Raw genomic sequence first — 22,160 nt, 5'->3', positions numbered from 1 at the left:
CCCAGCAGCAGGAGCTGAAGGACATCCCCAAAGCCCTCGATGACCACAGTAATGGACCACGAGGCTCCTGCAGAAACTCTTCCGAATCCTCAGCCGAAGCAGCAAAGCTGAAATCCCCTCTGGGACTGCGCTGTTGTAGTTGAGATGGTCACAACACAGAGCAACACACTGCATTTTCAGAAGGCTTCAAACCTGGTTTTATTCTTGCACATATGCTTTTTATACATTCCTACAAAACTCAGGAATTTACACATTGGTCAGGAGAGACAAATAAAGTTATCCATAGAATAGACAATTGCAGGTTTCCCTTATTTCTCCTTTCTTTCTTAGTTTCTGTGTCAACGACCTCGGTAGGAAATTCTTTCAGGGGTGAACACGGATCCTCTTCTTAAACTTCTCTCTGGCTCACAGAAGTCTCTGTAAAACCTCTCCCACACTGGGCTGGCATTGCTGGGGCACATGGAAGGTGCAGGGAAATGCAGGATGACCGCTGCATGTCCCAGGTGTTCTGGCCTGTCGGCCTTGAGGTGGAGGCAGCTGGGAAGGGAGGAGACAGACCCGAGCAGATCTTGCCCAGTCTCCTCTCCACACCATGGAACCACCACAGGGTTCAGTCTCGTGGAGCTCTTGGAGCAGGAGCTTGGAGTTCCCACCTCCACGAGGTCCCTTCCTTTGTCTATTGATCAGTCTGAAAATTCCTTCCTCAGATCAAATAAACAACAAAAGCTCCCTGGGTTTGGGGTTCCATACTTGTTTTAAGTTCATATAGATCAGTTTTAGACAATATTCTATCAATGTGTATGCCTATTATGGCAATAGTTCCAATGTATCCAGTATTACCAATCTATTAAATAATATTTTAATGTTGGCCATGTCATTCAGCGTGAGCAGGGTTGGCAAAGGCCAGGCCGGTGTGTCCCGGAGCCCGGGGCTGTGGGCAGTTCTGCTGCTGCTCCTGGGCAGAGCCGTGTCCCTGGCGAGGCCTGGGTGACACCGGCGGTGCCAGGAGGGGCTTCTGCAGCCGCAGCGGGGGCGAGGCGGGTCCGGCAGCGCTCTGAGGAGCCGCGCTGGAATCCCCGGGAGAAGCGGGAGCAGGAGGCAGCGGCGGTGCAGGAATGGTGGAGGGGATGAGGGAGCAGTGGGTGCGGTTGTGGTGCTGCTCTCCCTCTCCCTGCGGAGCCGGGGCCTCCCGAGAGCCCCGAGCGGGGCCGGCTCCCTTGGGGGGCTGCACTCGCCCCCCACTGCCCAGGGCCCTGGGGCTCCAGTGGCCCTCGGGCAGTGTCCCACGGGCAGGGGGCTGGCGGTGGGGCCCGGGGCTCCTGTGGGGCTGCCGAGAGGGGCCCGCAGCGGGCAGGGGCCGGGCAGGGAGCGGGAGAGGCCCCGTGCCAGGGGCCGGGCAGGGTCTGGCTCGGGGGGACTCTGCTGCGGGGCTGGGCTGGCCAAGGACGGGCACGAGGAGCCCGGGCAGCTGCCGGGGCTTCTCCACCGCCGTCGCCGAGCGGGGCTGGCGGGACCCCAGAGGAAAGCAGCCCGGGCTGGGCAGCGGGTGCGGAGCAAAGAGCAGCCGAGAGCCGGTGACCATTGCAATGCGAGCCAGGTTTTATTGCCGTGCGGGGGCAAGGGGGGGTCGGCAGCGGAGCGGGGCCCTGGGCGAGGGCTCCCCGCGTGTCCCGGCCCCCGGCCGAGCCGGAGGCGAGTTGGGGTCGTCCCAGGAACGGTCAGCGATCGCTGCGGGGCTCCGAGCCCGGCAGGAAGGTGGCGGAGCGGGGCCGGGGGATGTCTGCCGGTCTGTTCTTCCATCGGGCCTTGGCGAGCGGGGATGGGCCGGGCGCGTTCCTGGAGCTCTCCCGGCTCGGGGGGCGCGCTCGGGCTGGGGCTTAGCAGGGCCCGCAGCCTCTGGGGACGCCGCAGCTGCCCCCAAAACCTCCGAATCCCCCAAAACCTCCATAGCCCCCAAAGCCCCCGGAGCCGCCGGAGCCCGCACGGCGTCCGGAGGAGCCGCCGAAGCCGCCTCCGACGTAGGGAGCTCCGGCCGAGCCCACGGCGCTCTGCTGCGGGAAGGAGCTGAGGATGGGCCCGGGGAAGGTGACCACCGAGGCCGGGGGCTGGATGACCACCGTGGAGTCGGGGCACTGCCGCACGCAGGGCTGGTTGCAGGTGTCAGCCAGAGGGGCCGGGGAGGCCACGCCGCAGCTGGGGACACAGCAGGACATCCTGGAGACTGGTAGAGGCTTCTGGAAAACACCCCGGGAAAGAGGCAAAGGTGTGAGGCTGGAGTGGTGTTGAGAGAGATCCTCAAGAGGCTTCACAGAGCTGCACTTACCCGAGTGATGAGAGGAGTCAAGTGCTGGAGTGTGGATGGAGCTGTGCAAGGAGCTCAGCCCTTTTATACACCCCAGAGAGCCTGGGGCTTCAGGAAGGGGGGTGCGGGCAGATCCCCCCCAGTAATTTGGAATTCACGCTGAGAAGCTTCATAAATTGAGGGGACGCAAGAAAATTCTGCCATCCCCCCCCATTGTGGACATTGGTGTGGACATGAGTGGACAAGAGAGAGGCGCTTGCAGGCACAGCCGTGGCCCATCATTAGGTGACAGCCAGGGTGCTGCTGGAGCTCAGCCCACAGCCCCAATAAACCCTGCTCTGTCCCTAATCCCTCACTTTGCTTACAGAGAACAAATCCCGGCATCTGGCTGCACCTTGGAAGCGCTGCCCCAGCCATCACCCCTGTCATTACCGACTTTTTATGGGCTGGTAAACAGAGGCAGCGGCAGCTTGGGCAAAGGAGAAGCCACTCTCGGGGTGTCTCCCAAATCCCACTGACTGCCCGTGCCAGCAGAAATGTCCATTGCAAGGTTTTGGGGTTCCCTGCCATGTCTGTGAATTGCCCCTCGGAGGTTCTGCAGGACATTAGGGTTTCCATGTCCCAGTTTCCCTTGATGGTCCCGCAAAGAGCAGAGGGGGCAGATGCCACTGGTGGGCAAGCCCCAAACCCCCAGGGAAGGTGGAGAGCGGCGGGCGAGAGCCCAGGAGAGCCGTGACAGAGGGGACACCACGGGAGGGGCCGAAGGGCAGCAGCGGGGCCGGGTCCCTGCGGCTCCTCCCACCCCGTGTCTGCCAGCTGGGCCCTGGCCGAGCCCTCCTGGAGGGGCTGCATTGCCCAGCTGGCCCCAAGGGCTGGCCCAGGGCCTCTTGGCCGAGCCCCCCAGAGCCAGGCTGGCTCTGCCCGTGGCCCAGGACAGGCCCAGCTGGGCTCGGCTGGCTCACGGGCACGGCCGAGCTGGGGCTCAGGGTGGCGGGGCTGGGCACATCGCGTCCCAAAGGATACTCGGGATTCTTTGTAAGCAAAGTGAGGGATTAAGGACAGAGCAGGGTTTATTTGGGCTGTGAGCTGAGCTCCAGCAGCACCCTGGCTGTCATGTAATGATAGGCCATGGCTGTTCCTCTCATCGGTCCAGACACGTTTGCACACCAATATCTGCAAAAAGGGGATGACAAAGAAATGTTCCCCATCATTAGCTGTGTCACTTTACTTGTCCGCTTGAATTCCTAATTACTTGGGTTTGCCCCAACCCCCTGGACAGTGCCCCAGGCACTCCGGGCTGTATAAAAGGTCCGAGGGCTCCACAGGGCTCCATCCAGCTCTCCCCACTTGACTCTGCTCATTGATCGCTGTGGTGAGTCCGAGCCTTCCCTCTTCCCTCCGTCCCCCCTTCCTCCTCTGTGCCTTCCCCAGGGAATCTTTGCTGCCATTTCCCGAGGAATCTCTGTGCCCGTGCTGCAGCAGCTGTCCCAGGTCAGGGTTGGGGTGCTTGGGGTAACACCAGTGGGCTCAAGGCCTCTGGGAGCCTGGTGATTTGGATGAGGGAGTTTTTCTTCATTGCCATGGGCAGGCGAGAGCCGGGGGTGGTGAGGGTAGCAGGGGATTCCAGGAGCCATGCCAGCCGTGCCAGGGCCTTGCTGGGAAGGCCTGGGATGATCGTGAGCGAGTCCTGGGCCACGGGGAGCAGGTGGGCAAGAGCAGCAGGGCTTTGGGCCGAGTCCTTGGTGTGAGCCGTGGCTGTGCCTTGTCTTGCAGCTTTGCCAGCCGAGCCGAAGGATGTCCTGCTCCAGCCTGTGTGTCCCCAGCTGCGGGGTGGTCACCCCGGCCCCTCTGGCTGACACCTGCAACGAGCCCTGCGTGCGGCAGTGCCCCGACTCCACGGTGGTCATCCAGCCCCCGGCCTCGGTGGTCACCTTCCCCGGGCCCATCCTCAGCTCCTTCCCGCAGCAGAGCACTGTGGGCTCGGCCGGAGCTCCCTACGTGGGAGCCGGCTCCGGGGGCGCCTTTGGAAGCCGTGGGGGCTATGGGGCCTTTGGGGGCCTTGGGGGCTTTGGGGGCTATGGAGGTTTTGGGGGTTATGGCAGCTTTGGCGGTTTTGGGGGCTCTGGGATCTGTGGCCGTGGGTCCAGGTCCTTCGGGGGCTCCTGTGGGCCCTGCTAAGCCCCAAATCCCAGCGGAGTTCAGCGCTGCCCCTGCCCGCGGGCTCCTCCAGCAGCCCCTGCTGTCTTGTGCCGCCTGAGCCGGGGTGAAGCTGCAGCCCCTGCTCAGGGCCGGCCCAGCAGCCCCGGGAGCTGCAGGGTCCCCGTCACTGCCAGGTGACCCTGCAGAGCCTCGGCTGGCACCTTTGGGGCTCCCAGCACTGCCTCCAAAAGCTGCCCCCTCTCTGCCACACCAGCCCTCTGTGCCCAGCCTGGGCTGAGGCTCTGCCCTGCTCCGCCCTGCTCCGAGCCCCGAACTTGCCCTGGGAAGGGGCAATCTCTGGGTTGGAGCCCTGGGCTGGGCCTCGCTGCTGCCTTGGGATTTTCGTGTTTCCAATGCCTTGCTGCTGGTTTGTCTCTTGCTGACACCGCCTGTGGCCTTTTCATCCACAATAAAGAATCTGCATTGCTGCAACCGCTTGGATTTTGGTTCATTTTTCTCGGTTTGCTCCTCTGATTGTCCGTGTTGAGCTGGGATATCTCCACAGGATCCCAGAATCATTCAGGTTTTAAAAACCTCCGAGATCTTCATCCAGTTTTTGATCTATCCCCACCGTGTCACCTGGCCCAGGGCTCCAAGTGCCATTTCCACTTGTTCCTTGGACAATTCCAGGGGTGGGGACTCCAAACCTCCCTGGGCAGCCCCTTCTAGTCCTGACCACCCTTCCCAGGAAGAAATTCTTCCCCAGATGAAGCTCAAGGCCCAACATTTATCATCCATGAATGACACATTAATGGACAGGGCGTGTGTTTTGTGAGAGCACACAAAGGATGGAAATGAATCATTATCCCTATTGCAAGGGACAGGCTTGAAGGGAAAATGATCAATTAATTTATTTATTCCTTTGTGTTCCTTCAGCAAAAGTTACAATGTCTTCACTTTTCTCCACAGTCGATGATTTTGGCAGTTCAAAGCACCTCGCAGACGCCCGTAACTGTTTTATGTATTTATAAGCTGTTATTAATCTATTTAAAGCACCATTCTCTTCTCAGCTGCTTCATTATTGAAAGAGTCACTTCAAAGTTACAAGTTGAGGCAGTTCGATGTTTGCTTTAGTCAGAATTTATTTTATACCTTTCAAACTTTCCATTCAATTGTGGCTCCGCATGAACAGCCACGAACTGCTTCATCTCCTCATCCTCCAAATCTGGATTTATTTCTAGTTTTATCCCTAGACTTCCTGGAGTGAACAAAATATATGTAAAATTCCATGAATTTTAACTCTTTCTTTAACTGGACCCTTGTTAAAGTAGCTAAATCTGTCTGTAGGGCTGCGACAGTAGAATTTATTTTATTCTCATGTGGTCTCACTTGTGCATCCTGAGACACATAAAGCTTTCCAGTTTTTATTCGGGAATTTTTCTGTAACTCCCCGGACTTTATTGATTAGAGCTAGGTAAAGAAAATACTGAAATTATGACTGCTTGAAGCTGAATTTAGAGACCAGGATATGGCTTGAACAGCAACTTGAGCTGGGCTTCTGAGTGGATAAATTCCACAAAATTCACCAAAAGCTTTAGGAAAGCTCCAGCCTAGAAATTCCCAGAAATTTGCTGGGAATACAAGCCCCAGTTTTACTGGGAAAGGTTTTCCATGGGTTTTGCACTCATATTTTGCGCTGAGCCTAATCCAGCTCTGTTCCCTTGGCGGGACTGTGCCCGGGGAGGTCTCCTGAGGTTCCTCCCCATCCCAAATTCTGGGATGCCGAGATTGCCTCTGCCTGTTCACTTACGCTCACAATGACGGTTCGAGGGTTTAATTGAGCTTTCCAAGTTCTTTTGTGCCCAGACTCTGAGACACCTCCGTGATTAATAATTTGAGTCTCTCCTCATCCCCAGGACGCGGTGGAAAAGCCTGGGAACGTCACACTTCCATTGTCATTCCAACAGAGCCTGGGGTGGAGGGAAAGTAACATTTTCCCCTCTGAAAATTGAATTTTTCTGCTGTGTAACAGATCGGGTCTCTCCATCCGGAAAGATGGGAAAATCACAGGCAGGGCCAGCACAAAAGCTCGGCAGAAAGAGGGGATTTCCCCCCAGTTTCTGGTGTTATCCCCCAAAATTTAATTAATTAGCAGCCGGTCCGTGCCTCAGTGATTTACAGCTGCTGTTGCGTCCAATGCCTGCACACCCGCTGGGAGGCGAAAGCTAATTTAAAGGAATGTTTCCAAATATTTCCTAGGAAATTCGGGATTTGGAATTCATTTTCTGAGGTTCTACTGCATCGCTATTGGTGTGCACAATGCGGGCGCAGGTCCAGCTGAGCTTGGAAGGAGTTTCAGAAAGGCCCCAAGGTGTGGTGTGACCCTGTAAATCATCGAGCTGCAGACAAAAATCTGTGTCCGGGAAAAGCAGAAAGCCAGAAAAAGCAAACCAGGGCCATTTCATGATGCTGCAGCGTTTTTAATGAGAGTAAAGCTCACAATCACAATCTAAAATAGCACAGAGAGCAGAAAGAATTTAGGGATTTATATGCGCAGAAAATCCCCTGGTTTCATTGGTGCAAATTTAGCTGTCGATTTTCTGTTTTCAAACTTTTCCACTTGTTTCCAGCCCAACGAAATGGAGCTGATTGGATGATTTTTCGGTTTTTTGGCAGCGTTTCAAAGGCAGTTAAGTGAGAAATTCATCCCTAGGACAGGTTTCACTAAACTGAGCTGGGAAAGGGCTATAAAAGAGCGATTTGTTACAAATATTAAACCCAAGTTTCCTTTACACCACCAAACCCAGGGAGGGCAGAGAAAAAAAGGGGGGGGGGGGGGGAAAGCGTTTTGGAGGTTTGGGGAGTAAAGCTGGTGTTGGAGAGGAGCGGAGCTGTCAGCACAGCCAGACGAGGCTCCCGCTCCTCAGGACAAACAAAAACCTCATCCCAAAAGACTGAGAAGGAAGAGCTAGAAAAGCCAATTAATCAGAGTAGCAGCAGGCATGGAAGAGATCCCAAACCCTCAGGGATCCGCAGCCGCCGCCGCGGCTGAGCCGGAGCAAAATCCACGCAGGAGCAAATTCCACCCAGGAGCAAAATCCACCCAGGAGCCTTCAGGGCGGATTTGGGGGTTCTTCCTGCCTGGGCCGGGCTCAGCACTGGTAGCAGGGGTAGCAGCTGCCGTAGGAGTATCTCTGGAAGTAGCGGGAGGAGTAGGGGGAGCAGTAGCGGGGGCTGAAGGACGGCCGGTAGTCGCGGTAGCCACAGAGCCTCCCGTAGTAGCCCTGGTAGCCACAGGGGCTGCCGCAGTCGTAGCTGCGGGAGCTGAAGACGGTCCCGTAGCTGCAGGGGGAGTAGCAGGAATCCTCACACTGCCGCTGGTAGCAGAAAGTCATCTTGGGGCTCGAGGGAGGCGAGGCTGGAAGGGAGAAAAAGCCCGTGAGGTGAGTCCCGACAATGAGTAAACCCCGAGTAAGCGCTGCAGGGAAGGAAGAGGCAGCAAGCCACTGCCCAATGCCCTCATCCATCGCTCCATCCCGAATTTAGCGCCAGTTCTTCCCCCTAATCCTCCATCCTGTGCCTTCCCACACTGCGCCACTGAAAAATGGGGCTGTGAAATGCGACCCTGAGGCAAAGCAAGGCTGGAAAATCCTCAGAGCTGCGCTGAGACAATGACGTGAGGGGAAAAGGGGATCCGTGCAGGACTGAGGCTGCTTCAAACACCCAGCCATTCAAAATCCAGGGAGGAAAGATTGTTTTGCACAGGAAGGACTCCTAAATCACAATCTCAATTCTTGGCTGCAGAATTTGTAGATTAGCAGGGAAAAAAAAAAGAAGGGGGAAGAGCCCCCAAACCATCCCTTCATCATCCACTGGGATTTCCCAAACCTGCTCCCACTTACCCTCGGCTGCAATGAGGAGAAGGCCGGAGGAGGGAATGGTTTCTCCGCAGGGATGCGGGGTTTTTATGGAGCTCCCGGTCCCGCCCGCGCACCCCACACGCATCTGGCTCAGCCCCAATTCCCAACCCCTTTTCCTCCCCTCATCGATATCCCGATGCTCCCCAGGGTCCAGCGCTGTCACTGGAAGGCTCCGCCCACCACGTCCCTTTCATCCCAAAACCACTCAGCGCAATTAAGCCTCGCCATCATCGCGCTGAATTTGCGCTTTTGGGGACAGCGGCGACTCCTCAGGATCAGCAAAGTCCCGCGGAATTCCGAACGCGGCAGTTTTGGGAGGCTGAATGTGCTTTGTTGTGCTTTTTTCTCCCCTGGAATAGTCGTGGAAGGTACGCACAAGCTGTGTTTTTTACGAATTTCATCACTCCTAATGACACGTGGAACATCCCTGCCAACATTTCCTGTGACTTCCAAAGGGGGAAGGAGCGGCTCTTTGATTTGGAGCCGCCGTGCCAGGGGATATTATTGATTCAGCCAGAAAATATTGATTTAGCCAGAAAATTGGCCTGCAAGCATTGAAATGGCACGTCCAGGATGTATTTTTAGAGGGGGGAAAAAAATCTCCCTGAGACCCAATTCCGAAGCTATAAATTACAACTTTAATAAAGCCAGGAAACAGGACACCCCAATCCACGTTTTTTGGAGCTGGTGTTACATAACAGCGGGGCGTAGCAAAGTGCTGTTAATATTGAAATAATAAATCTCTTTGTGCCCGAAAATATTTAATAAGTCTTAATGAAGGCTTTGATATTCCAAATTTAGAGAAAGGTCCAGAACTCCTGACGTGCTGCCTGTCATTATCCTCCCTTGGGATGGGAGTAAACAGCAAAACAGGGTTTGGAGATGAAGGTCACCCCAGCATTATTCACCTTCATTAGGGCGAAGTAAACACCTCAACAATATAAAGAAGAATTTACATTAAACCGTATTTGGAATTTGGGGGGTTTCTCGGGAAAACTGTGGTAGTTACAGAGATAAATCCCTGGGGTTTTTTTATCTTTGTCCTTGTCAGGAACCCCTGAGTGAATTGTTTTCTGATCGAAGGGAAAACAAACACCAAGCAGATCTTTTTGGAGCCAGCAAAATTCACCTTGCTTGGGTTGGCTCTGCAGGAAATTCAGTTTGCTAGCAGATTTCATAAAACACGCCTGGAGATTTCAAATATCGTAAAATAAACCTGGAGATTTCAAATATGGTTATTTCTGCTTGAAATAATTTAGATTTGTTGGGGATTTCTACCTGCTCTAAGGTTCATTTAAGTCATTGATGTCTGGTTTTATTAAAATGTATTTCCAGTCTTACACAGAAAAGGATCCCCATTTCTTTCTACAACTTCGGAGTTTGTCAAAGTTGGGTCGAATTACTTAATAATAATTTAAAAAAATATAAATAAAAATAATATAAATATTCTGACCTAAAAATGCGATTTCGAAATAGACCCAAACAATAAATTATTTCCGGGGATTTTCATTTTGAAAAATAATTGCAATTCTTTCTCCCTAAATGAATCCAGCGTCATTGCAGGTTGCACATATTGGCATTTGTCCATTCATCCCAAATTGGGATTGCGAGCATCCATTAATTCAGCTCTCAATATCCTTCCTTCCTTTTCCTGCTATAACTCAGATTTCGCCACCCTCACTCCCCGTTTGTAATTGACCCGGGAAGTCTGGACATGAAAGGGAAGAGCAGCGCGAAGTCATCCTTGTGGCAGCCGGGAGCTGAGTAAGGATCCCAAAGCCAGGAAAACAACCCCAGCAGCTGCGGGGATGACGTGCGGGGCGAGTTTGGGATGCGATGAGAAGGACTCTAAAGCATCACAGGCTGGGCCAGATAAATGTATAAAAGCGAGCCAAATTCAAGGCTCTGCACTCGCACCTCCAGCCTCGGCTCTTGCTCAGCGTGGTAAGTCGGGCTTAAGGGGCTTTGCTGCTGGGTTTTGCCCTAGCGGGGTAGGGATGGAGGTTGAACTTTAAAATTTCGTGGCCGTGCAGTTCGGGGTGTTTGTTTAAAATGGGGTATTAACCCATATTTTGTATATATATGTATATATATATATATAAAAATTTTAATATATATATTGTAAAATATCTATTTTATATATTTATATATATATAATTTATATGTATTAAAATATATAAAATATCTATTTTATATATTTAAAATATTCTTTTATATTATATATATATATATATATATATATATATATATATATATATATATATATATATATTATATGGGTTAACACCCCATTTTTAACAAATACCCCAGATTGCATGGCCATGAAATCATATATATATATATATATATAAAATATGGGTTAATACCCCATTTTGTAATGTGGGTTTACATATATATATATATATATATATATATATATAATTTTTAATTTCTACATTTAGTACGCTACCAAACGCATAAATTTGGCTTATCTACACATGCCTATGAGAAATACTTTCTTTGAGGACATTATGGGTTCTTTCAGGATTTATTGCTCATTTGCTGTGCCAGGGAGGTTTAGGTGGGACATCAGGGCAAGGTTCTTCCCACAGAGGGTGGCCGTGGATGGAGACGCTCCCTTGGGTTCATCCTTCTCTCCTCTCCCTGTTTTCCATCCTCCCATGGGCTTTCCCAGAAGCAGCAAATTTCTGCTCGAGTGATCTCTGAGCTCGCCTTTCAAACAGCAGGGAGCAGCTCCAGGTGGGAGCCCTGGGAGGGCGGGGAGGCCCTAAATTCGGGATACTCCAAGAATTCCGCATCCCTGGAAGCGTCCGAGGCCAGCTTGGAGCCCCCTGGGCTGGAGGAAGGTGTGGCTGCCCGTGACAGGGGTGAAACAGGATGAGCTTTAATTAAAACCCAAACCATTCCCCAGTTCTCCCATTCCTCTTTTTCTCCCTTCCAGCCCTTCCAGCCTCCCTCGAGCCCCAAGATGACTTTCTGCTACCAGCGGCAGTGTGAGGATTCCTGCTACTCCCCCTGCAGCTACGGGACCGTCTTCAGCTCCCGCAGCTACGACTGCGGCAGCCCCTGTGGCTACCAGGGCTACTACGGGAGGCTCTGTGGCTACCGCGACTACCGGCCGTCCTTCAGCCCCCGCTACTGCTCCCCCTACTCCTCCCGCTACTTCCAGAGATACTCCTACGGCAGCTGCTACCCCTGCTACCAGTGCTGAGCCCGGCCCAGGCAGGAAGAACCCCCAAATCCGCCCTGAAGGCTCCTGGGTGGATTTTGCTCCTGGGTGGAATTTGCTCCTGCGTGGATTTTGCTCCGGCTCAGCTGCAGCGGCGGCTGCGGATCCCTGAGGGTTTGGGATCTCTTCCATGCCTGCTGCTACTCTGATTAATTGGCTTTTCTGGCTCTTCCTTCTCAGTCTTTTGGGATGAGGTTTTTGTTTGTCCTGAGGAGCGGGAGCCTCGTCTGGCTGTGCTGACAGCTCCGCTCCTCTCCAACACCAGCTTTACTCCCCAAACCTCTGCTCTGGGGCTGCTACTCTTCAGTGTATGATGGCGTGAACCTCCTGTGCTACTACGAGCTGTAATTTCTTGCTCTCATTAAAAGATCTTGCATCACACCGCTGCCTTCGGTTGTGTTTTAATGCTCTTTTTAATATTATATTTGATTTTGCTAATTATTTATTTGGTACACATAGGAAAAAAAATCAAGACAGGGACCAGTTTCTCAGATCTGCGATTTTTACAGAATCTGAGGGGACTGAGGGCGCACTGAGCACCTCGTTTTGTGTCTGCTCCAAAATTCACATTTGCCACGTCCCAAGTCTGCCCCTCTTTCACCAAAACCATTCCTGTTTCCAGAGCACAAGCTGAAAAATGTGAAGATTTAGGAAAAATTAATCAGGAACTGAATCAGGCAGCATTTCCAGCCGAAGTTCTGCCCCATTTGAGGCTCCAGGACGTTTGGACACAGAGAATTCCAGAGTCCCTCAGCTTTCCGCAGCTCCACCTCCTGCCAAGGTGGTGGAGAAGCGGCTTTGAGCAGCCCAGCAGGAGCCCCAGGAGCTCCAGGGAGGGATTCCCGATCCTGGGAGATCCCAGGAGAGCCCCAGGAGCTCCAGGGAGGAATCCCTCCGATCCCGGGAAATCCCAGGAGAGCCCCAGGAGCTCCAGGGAGGGATTCCCGAGCCGAGGAGATCCCGGGAGATCCCAGGAGCTCCAGGGAGAGATTCACAACCCCGGGAGATCCCAGGAGCTCCGGGGAGGAATTCCCGATCCCGGGAGATTCCAGGAGCTCTAGGGAGGGATTCCCGAGACAAAGAGATCCCGGGAGAGCCCCGGAATTCGGGCTTTTCCTTTTTCTGCGGGAGTTCAGATCTGACAAAACAGACTAAAAATGCAAATCAGTGTTTCCCTCCGCTGGTCAGGGCGTGCAAATTCAGCAGCTGAAGGGATTCATTTCTTATTTAAAGTTGCTCTGGTTTAGGCATGAAGTTGGTCTAGAAGTTTAAAAGGAGTTAAGTGTTGGTGGAGCAGAAAATAAACTTTCCCGTTGCAGAGTCTGAAAGCAATTGGAATTGATTTGTATTTTCAGAATGTGTTTTTCCTAAATATTCAGACTTAAATTTTATATAGAATATTAAAAAAAAAAACAAAAAAAAACCAAAAAAAAAAACCAAAAAAAAAAAAAAAAAAAAAAAAACAAACAAAAAAAAAAAACCAAAAAAAACCAAAACCAACACTGAAGTTACCTGGGGATGAGCAGGTCTTAACCCATCCCATGAATCAGAGCCCTCCATTAAATGCCTCCATTTATTATTCCCTGGGAATTTCACTCCATCTTTCTCTAATTAACAAGAGGTTCTATAAATTAGATTTCCACCTAATGACCAAACTCTTTCTTCAGTTCTTCCCTGTGTTTTTAGGCACAGAAGTGAATTCCCATTTCTGCTCAATTTCGCATTTTCAGGGTTTGGGACACCCAAATTTTGCATTAATTTGGCTCGTTGAAGGGACTTTGGAAAATGTCCTGCATTTGCTGAACTTTCCAGGATAATTCCTGGCCTTTCAGTGTCCCTCAGCACTTTGGGAGGTGCTTTTGCTTTGGTCATTCAGAAATTATCAGACCAATGTAAACAGCAACAAAATTAAATTTATTTGCCCGTGTCACACCTTCAATTAAAATAATCGGTTTCCTCTCCATCAGGGGTCATTAATCTGTTCTCAGCTCAACCTGACAACATAAAAAGCCACATTTTTTTCTGTCTTAAAAACCTTTTTGGCTCCTCCTCAGCTTTAGTGATGAAATGCAGATTTCAGAACGGACAAGGGAATTTAACGAGGACTTAAAATGATAAAATCATTTTGCAGCAAATCTTATTAATGCCGATTTTCACCCTTCCCAGCACAAATCAAGAGGCTTTTTGAAAATTCAGCAAATACCTCCCTGTATGACCTTCCCCGCAGTGAGCCAAGCCTCATTTGCATATTAAATGAGGATAATGACAGACACCGGGGAAGTGCTGAGCCTCATCAGAATTTCTGGTATCAGGGCTCTCCCAAAACAGTCATTAGGAGTTCCTTTGGCAATGTTTGGTTTATTTAAATCCTCCCGGTTTGAAGAATTCCTCAAGTATCAGAAGCAGAGTGGAGAAGGGAGCCCTGGGGCCAAGGAAGGTTTTTCTTTATTTAAATTATTGATATTTATTTATCATTCCTGCCATCCCCTGGAGCAGAGTGACAGAGATCCTGCTGGAAAATGCCACCACAGCAGGTCGGGGAGCAATTCCTGCCTCAGGAAAATCCCTCCCGAGGGGAATGTCCAGCCCTTTGTGCTCTCCAGCCCACCTGAGGCAGGAAAATAATTTGATCATTTTAACTCCTATGAGTTTTGGAGACCTGGATTTCATCCCTAAAGCTGAGGAGGACCCCAGAAGTTTTTTTTTTTAAGGGAAAAGAGAAGATCTTTGGCTCATTATTACAGATATGGAACCATGGAATGGGTTGGGTTGGAAGGACCACATATCCCACTATCCCAGGTTGCTCCAAGCCCTGTCCAGCCCAGCCTTGGACACTTCCAGGGATGGGAAATCCATGGAACAACCTGAGACCCTCACAGGGAACAATTCCTTCCCAAAATCCTACCCAAATTCCCCCTCTGTTCCCCCGACCGCATTCCCTGTGTCCTGTCCCTGCAGTTCCTGAGGAAAAGTCCCTCTCCAGCTTCCCTGGAGCCCCTGCAGATCCTGGAGGGGCTCTGGGGTCTTCACAGGCTCAACATTCCCAACATTCCAGCCTGGATCCATCGGGGAGGGGCTCCGGTCCCTTTATCAACTTTGTGGTCTCCTCTCCAACGATTCCACATCCCTTTTATGTTTGGGACACCAGAACTGGGCTCAGCATTCCCAGTGGGATCCCACCAGAGAGAGCAGAGGGAGAGAAGCCCCTTCCTCACCCTCCTGCCCATGGATGCAGCCCAGGACAGGGAGGGATTCTGGGCTGAGCTCACACCGCCAGCTCATGCCTATGGATCCCATATATAAACCCCATAAATATCAGACACCTGAATGATATCACAAGACATGGCTCAAACAAGTTTTTCCAATCATTTCATCATGGGGAAAAAAAAAGGAAAGAACCCCAAAAATCTCATACCATAAAAATTAACCACATTTCTCAGATGCTGCTTTAATTGATCCCATGCCTTGATCTGCACATCTCCTAGGACAAATTATAGGCAGGAGAAGGACCTAAAAGAATCAATGGAATGCCTGTCATTAATTGTGACGGAAATCCCGGAGTGCTCCGGGTAATTCTCCTCCTCTTCCCGGCTGTTTTACGTCACCCCAAAATGTGCAGTGCCCACCTCCCTGGTGGGGCCACGAGGTAAAGAACCAATCCATGGGCTTGCAGCTGACCAGGAATTGGGGCTGGAGCTGTTCTGTGTAGCCTCCAGCCCCATTCCCAGTTGTCCTCTGGATGCTTTCCCAGAAATCCCTCTGTCCTGGAAAGCCTGCAGGTGAAAGAATCTCCCAGGCTGTAATCACAGCGCTCAACCCCAGGAATTCCAAAATTGTCCTAAATGCAGAGGAAAACAATTATAACAATTGGGCTGCTGATGTACTTCCCAAATTTGTCCCGTGACTAAGGGGAGCTCTTGGGGAACTGCTCTGACCTCCACAATGGGAATATAAAAATGCTCCCAACCCCAGTGCTCCTCACACGGCTCCTCTTGGTTTGCTCTTCCCACTGAACTCGGTAAGTCCAGATCCTGTTCTCCTGGAGAATCCTTGAATTTGGGGGGAAATGCTTTGCTCACGGGTGTTTTCTCCTGGATGCTTTAAATCTGAGGGATATTGACCCATGGACATTCCCATGTCTTTGGAAAGATGGGAAGCTGAGTTAGAAGCTCTGGGTTTCTTTTTTTCCCATGGTGACACCTGGAATTTTCAGGCCCGGGCAGAGTGGTTGTGCAAGGAGGAAATGGCTTTTTGTGCCAGGATGTTGCAATGGGGAATATGGAAAAGTCCCAGGAATTGTTTTTGTCCCTCTGGAGTCCCTGGGGCAGCTCTGAGCTGCAGGTTTTAAACCTTCTCTGCCCAGCAGAGTGTCCTTGCTAGAACTGGCACCAAAAGCCAGTGTTGCCCAGGAGAAGGAATTGTTTATGTGCCAAGATTAAAAGCAGACAGGGAGGTTGGAGATTTAATGAACTCCTTGAGTTATGTGTTTCCAAGAACTCCGGAAAACGCCAGGAGGGATTCCAGTCAGACACTGGGACTCCTTCACTGAGATGGGATTTACCTCAGCCTGTCCCAGGAGCTTGGACATCAAACACCCACAAATCCCTTCTTCAGGAAGATTTTTTTTTTCTTGGAAAGGGTTTTCAGGATTTGGAAGGGAGGTTTGGAGTCCCCGTCCCAAGGAGGGACTGGACGTGGCACTCGCTGCTCTGGGCTGGGGATTGGTGCAGGTTGGACTCGATCTTGGAGGTCTTTTCTAACCTCAATGATCTTGGGGTCCTGGGATTCTGGAATTCTGGGATCCTGGGGTTCTGGAATTCTGGGATCCTGGAGTTCTGGAATACTGAGATCCTGGGGCTCTGGAATCCTGGGATCCTGGGGTTCTGGAATCTTGGGATCCCAGGGTTCTGGAATCCCGGGATTCTGGAATTCTGGGAATCTGTGACAATGAAAATCCCACGCAAACCTGAGGGATTCACTCAACATTTCCACCCAACCGCACCTCGCTCACACCGCAACTCTGCCCTTACAAACCCTTTTTCTCCCCCTTTTTCTCCCGTCTTGTTCCAGGCTCACCTCCACCCCTGCACCCCACCATGTCCTGCTGCTACTCCCCGTGCTGCTACTCCCCGTGCTGCTACACCCTGTGTTGCTCCCCCTGCTACCGCACCTGCACCCGCACCTACAGCTGCAACCCCTGCATCTCCCGCATCCTGAGCTGCTACCGCCGCTCCTACGGCAGCTGCTGCACCTACCGGAACTGCACCACGCGCTACTGCTACCCCTCGTGCTGCTCCTACTCCTGCTGCTACCCCTGCTGCTGATCCCAGGCGAAAATCCCCACGAACGGACCCGTGCCCACGGAAGATGAACAGATGAGCCTGCAGTTGATGTTTGCACAAGTGTGGAGCCACCACGGTGAAGTCACCACAAGTGGGAGCTTTGCTGTGCGCTGAAACCTCTTGGAATTTCTGGTTTTGTTGTTGTCTCTGTCTCCTTCTTCCTGCCTTTCTCAACTCTCCTGATACTCTGCATTTAAACCCTCCCACAACCCCTTCAGCAACAGGAGGGGCGATCTGCAATTCATGTGAAACTTCTCAGAGTTGCTGCAATGGGGCTGGAGGACCTCTGTGAAATTAGATTTGGTGTCATCTGCATTTTCAATAAGCACTTCCAGAACGGCTCTGCAGCCCTGGGTGAGGGAGCATTACGGCTGTCTTGCCTTTGATCTGCATTTACGAGGACCTGAAGGATGAACAACACAACTTCAGCAAAAAGGAATGTTCTGGAGTGCAGTGACTCATCTCCCGGAGCTGCCTCCAGCATCCCAAAACTATAATCTTTCTGTATCCATGCCAGCTCTTTTTCTTCTTCTATTAAATACTTTCTGCATTTGAAAAGAAAAAAAACTCTGGAGATCCAGTTGTTTTTTTGCTTGTGTCCTTGGTTTGGGTGGATATTCTGGGAGCTGTGGAATTCTGAAGGGACTTTCTGGACTCAAATCCGTGTCCAACTCTGTGTCCCTCATGGCAAGGGGGCATTGAGAGGCTGGAGAATGTCCAGGGAAGGGAACAGGGCTGGAGCAGCTGGAAAAGGGAATGGAAAATCCTGAGGGAGCTGGGGGGGGGGGGCTCAGCCTGGAGAAAAGGGGGATCCAGGGGGGATTTTGGGCTCTTCCAGGGGGGATTTGGGATCTGATCCTAGGAAACAGGGACAGGACAAGAGGGAACAGCCTCGAGCTGTGCCATGGGAGGCTCAGGTTGGACACAAGGAGAAATTTCCTCCTGGTCAGGTCTTGGAAGGGGCTGCCCAGGAGGAATGAGGACATTTCAATTGGTTTTTAGTCTTTAGGAGTATTTGCCTTTTTCCCTCCACTTTTTCCCCCCATTTTCTGGCTTTTAGTCCTTGGATTTAGTGTTACTGCAACTGCACCTGTAAAAATGGATTTTGTTCAGCTCAAATGGATTCTCTTCTGTTCTGTGTGGAAGATCAAGGGTGTGGTTTGAGTTTTCCAAGCCAACATCCACAGAAGCAAAGCCACCACCATTTCCTCTTGTCCTGGCCCTGTTCCCTGGGATCAGATCCTAAAATTCCTTATGGAAGAGCCCAAAACTCCCCTTGGATCCCCCTTTTCCCCAGGCTGAGACCCCCCTAGCTCCCTCAGGATTCTCCATTCCCTTTTCCAGCTGCTCTAGCTCCATTCCCTTATCCAGACACGCTCCTGCCCCTCCATGTCCACCTTGGCGTAAGAGGCCCAGAACTGGACACAGGATTGAGGTCCAACCTCACCAGTGTTACCTTTGACATTTCCAGTCCTTAAACTCATAAAGTTCATAATTTTGCCTCCCAATCCTTTTGCTGCGAAGGATTTCATATTTGTGCGATCTCCACCCAATTTCTGGAATTCATTTGAATTTCGAAAAAGCGTAAAAAAAGAGCAAACATCCTCAGGATTTTGGATACCAAAGACTTCAAGCTGTTTGAGAAACTTAAATGACAAATAAACCCAGAAATGCTGAATTGATGCAGAAAAAGTCTTTAATAAGAATGAAAGGCAGAAACAACTTCAAAGGGATACAGAATGGAAAGACCACACTCCCAAAGTCACATGACACCCACATCATCCAGTCAGAGGGAACGTTTTGTACAGCACTGCCAAAAACACAGAGTTTGGTTTGCTCAGAGGATTGAGGAGAAGGTCTGGGTCGAGAGGAGAGTTGGGGCAGCGGGATGAATCACCGCTAGCCCTTCAGCAGCAGCGCAGAGCTCTTGGAGCACCACGGCCGTGCCTCTTGTCCCCAAAACTCTGCCCACACGTGGTCTCCACTGCCGGACTCTCCATCGATCCCACCAAACCCGGGCTGGGTTTTGGGGTGGCTCCCTCCAGCTTTAGCAGCTGTAGCAGCCCCCGAAGCCAAACCTTTGGCCGTAGCGGGAGCCGAAGGGGTACCCGTAGCGGCCGGAGTAGAACCCGGGGTATCCATAGCAGTCCCCAGAGCCAAAGAAGCCCCGGTAGCCCCCATAGAGCCCCCCAGAGCTGTAGCAGTCCCCAGAGCCGAAGATGCCCCGGTAGCCGTACAAGCTGCCGTAGCCGTAGCGGTCCCCGAAGCCGTAGAGGCCGCGGGAGCCGTAGAGGCCCCCATAGCCCCGGTAGCCGCAGGGGCTCCCGCAGTCATAGCCTCGGTAGCCGTAGAGGCCCCCGTAGTAGCAGTCATCGTCACACTGGCCTTGGAGGAAAGTCATCTTTGGGAGATGGAGGTAAAACCTGCAATGGGGAGGAAAGGAAGAGTAGTAAATACTCCAAGGAGTAGTACTCAGTAGTAGTACTCAGTACTGAGTAGTACTCAGTAGTAGTACTCAGAGCCCAAAATCTTCCTCACTGGTCCCGTGAGAACAAGAGCAGAGGAAAAATTATGACCTCAGCTCCTCCTTAAGCCCCATTTGTATAATCTGCTCAACTACTCACTGCCTTTAAATTATTTTATATTCCATATTAATGTAGATTCAATATATTCATATTAAACTATTTCTGTACTCCTCAGATTGGTGGAACCCCTGATGGAATTAATGGCCAGAGATCAAAACCTTGATGCTGCTTCAGGGTTTTTTCTGAGAGAACATGGGTAGGAATTAGCAACCCTAATATTCTTTTAGGATATCAGCTTTTCATGGAGCTCTGCATTCCTGATACCATCAAGAAAGTCTTCCCAGAATTTCCCTGTGATAACACCCCTCACGTTTTGGGTCCATCACTCTAAGACTCATTTCAGAGCTTTCCACCCATTTTAATTTGCACCTGGAATTGCTGAGAGCCCACAGAAGAAACCACGGAGCGTAGACACACATGAGAACATCTGTGCAGCCAAACAGACCCAAAATCCTACTTGAAATAGGAGATTTAAGGAAAAGCCCACCAAGAGTCATGGTGGGGAAACCCTTTCCTGCCTCTGCTGTCCTAAAAATCCCTTATCAGGGAACCCAGGTACCAACAGGACCAGGAAAGTTCCACCTACAGCTTTAAAAGTTGAACCCAGCAAGCCCAGGTAAAAGGAACAGCAAAACCTGACAGTTGAGAGGAGCCAAAACCCCAGCCAAAATTCTGAAAGGAAAATTCCCAGTCCAGGGAGAGAAAGGAGGAAAAGCTTACCGAGTTCACTGGGAGGAGAAGGCAGGAGAGCTGATGAGGAGCCCTGAGCTCGGAGCCCTTTTTATACTCCAGCTTTGCCCTCCTGGCTTATCTCAGACGCCCTGTGGATTCAAAAGGTTCGGATCCCTACTGGTTGGCAAACAAATTTGCCTGTACACGTCATATCTTCAATTAATGTAATTTTCTTCATTGTTTGGGATTATTACCGTGTTCCTGTATGTCCCATATATTACCGGTTTCTTTCATCTTAACACTTTCTGGGCCAGCAACATTCCTGATACCATTTTATTGCCTCCGTTGTCAAATCCGAAATTTTATTTTTGTGTTCTAGAAAAGCTGTTTCTGATTTCTCAAGGTCATTGGTGAGAGAGAGAAATTTTCAGTAAAAAAAGGAAAACATTCCCACATGTTTGAAAGTATTTGTGTTCAGTAGAAAGGTGCACCACAGGGTTTTATTTAAAGGAAATGTAAATGCAGGGATTTTACATTAAACCTCATCAACTTCAGGAAAAAGGAACAGAACTATAAATAAATCTTAATTCTAAAATGCTCCTGAATCAAAGCCATGCTGCTGCAGGAGCAGGAAGAATGTTTTTCACAAAAATCACACTGCATTTTTTGCAGAGTCATTCACTGGAGGGATTGACCCCAGTTCAGCACAGCAAAGTGGAGAATTCAAGCCTCAACTTGATCTGCAAATAAAGAAATGATCAGGACTAGCACTGAAAGAGCATTAAATGAACGCTAAAAGAACCCTGCTGGTATTTTTTCCAAAAAGAATCACCACGTGTAGAAGTTGCGATAGGGAGGAACTCTGCAGTTTAGGGCAGAGCTCCTTGGGTGACCTTCACCTAATTTCTGGCATTAATTTGAATATAAAATAAGCGTAATAATGAGCAAGCAGGATGCTGAGGCTTCCTCCAAATTTTGAATACCAAAGCACTTCATAAACACTCATTAATGTTTTCCATTTGCAAAGTGTTGCTGGATTTAAATATTAATAGTTTGCCACCAAAAGACTCCTCCATATTTAATAATATGGTAACTCCTCAAGGTCTCTGCTTCCTGAGCCATATTAAGGTGATACTCTTCCATGAAAGCCAAAAAAGTATCCCCAAAAAATAATTTAAAATAGGAAGGAATATTTGGGAAAGCCCACAAGGCGGTTGGAAAATGTCTTTGGGTTGTTGTTGGAGAAGTTGGGATACAAACCCAGCGGGAGACCTCCACCAGGAAGGTCACAGAGATGCTGAGCGGAGGCTCTTCAAACCTCAGCACACCAAAGCAAAACCTCTCACTCTCCTCCACGAGTGGCACTGGAGGCGCCAAAGCCAAGCCAATGGACCACCTCTGAGGTCAACGCCTTAATAATCTGAATATTTCCCCAAATTAATATCTCCCCAAACTAATATCTCAGGTATCTCACCATTTGGCTACAAGGAATTCAGGGTAATTTCCCTATAAATGCTTTAAGATTAAAGAAATTCTAAAGGGTTTGCGTTGGCGCCGCAACGCCAAACACGGAAAATATGAAAATGGTTGTGACGTAGGTTGGAGGAATAAGGAGTGGGATGACACAGTTTGGAAGGTATAAATACGGACCCCCGAATCCCAAAAGTCATCCGCACCTCTCGACTTCTCCTCTCAACTTCTCTTGGTGAAGCACAGGTCTGTACTGACTCTACTCTTCTATATGTTTCCATATGTTTCTCCAAATATTTCTTTATAAGTAAATTTATTTAAAAGTATCAATATGGATATGAATATGAATATATATAAAATTATTGTGTTTATTTATTTATTTATTTATTTATTTAATAAGTACTGCTGCGTCTGCATATATTTTTATAAGATAAAAATACAAACCTGTGTCTATGTGCAGGTAGAGACATTCTGTAAGAAATTTCTTGTCATTTTAGAGCC

General features: G+C 50.3%; 3 protein-coding genes across 4 annotated transcripts; 1 reads left to right on the top strand and 2 right to left on the bottom strand.

The window, feature by feature from the left end:
• Positions 1-1,508: 1,508 nt before the first annotated feature.
• On the top strand, positions 1,509-4,933 carry LOC128820549 (claw keratin-like). 2 transcript variants are annotated; one of them, XM_054001323.1, is made up of 2 exons: positions 1,509-1,574; positions 4,076-4,933. In XM_054001323.1, the coding sequence occupies exon 2, from the start codon at positions 4,097-4,099 to the stop codon at positions 4,478-4,480; it is 384 nt and encodes a 127-aa protein (XP_053857298.1). In that variant the 5' UTR covers positions 1,509-1,574; positions 4,076-4,096; the 3' UTR covers positions 4,481-4,933. The 2 variants fall into 2 exon arrangements, with proteins under 2 accessions (XP_053857298.1, XP_053857299.1); XM_054001324.1 differs by lacking the exon at positions 1,509-1,574 and adding an exon at positions 2,198-2,263.
• LOC128820561 (claw keratin-like) lies at positions 1,780-2,450 on the bottom strand. Its single transcript, XM_054001334.1, has one exon. It carries the CDS (start codon positions 2,211-2,213, stop codon positions 1,878-1,880), a length of 336 nt encoding a protein of 111 aa, XP_053857309.1. The 5' UTR covers positions 2,214-2,450; the 3' UTR covers positions 1,780-1,877.
• A 14,046-nt stretch (positions 4,934-18,979) lies between the features above and the next one.
• On the bottom strand, positions 18,980-19,333 carry LOC128820274 (keratin-associated protein 21-1-like). Its single transcript, XM_054000928.1, has one exon. It carries the CDS (start codon positions 19,331-19,333, stop codon positions 18,980-18,982), a length of 354 nt encoding a protein of 117 aa, XP_053856903.1.
• Between the last annotated feature and the right edge of the window lie 2,827 nt (positions 19,334-22,160).

Source organism: Vidua macroura, chromosome 29, assembly GCF_024509145.1.
Source record: "Vidua macroura isolate BioBank_ID:100142 chromosome 29, ASM2450914v1, whole genome shotgun sequence".
Classification (NCBI taxonomy): Eukaryota; Metazoa; Chordata; class Aves; order Passeriformes; family Viduidae; genus Vidua; species Vidua macroura.
The sequence above is the reverse complement of the archived record's forward strand: the minus strand, read 5'-3'. Positions and strand labels throughout refer to the sequence as shown.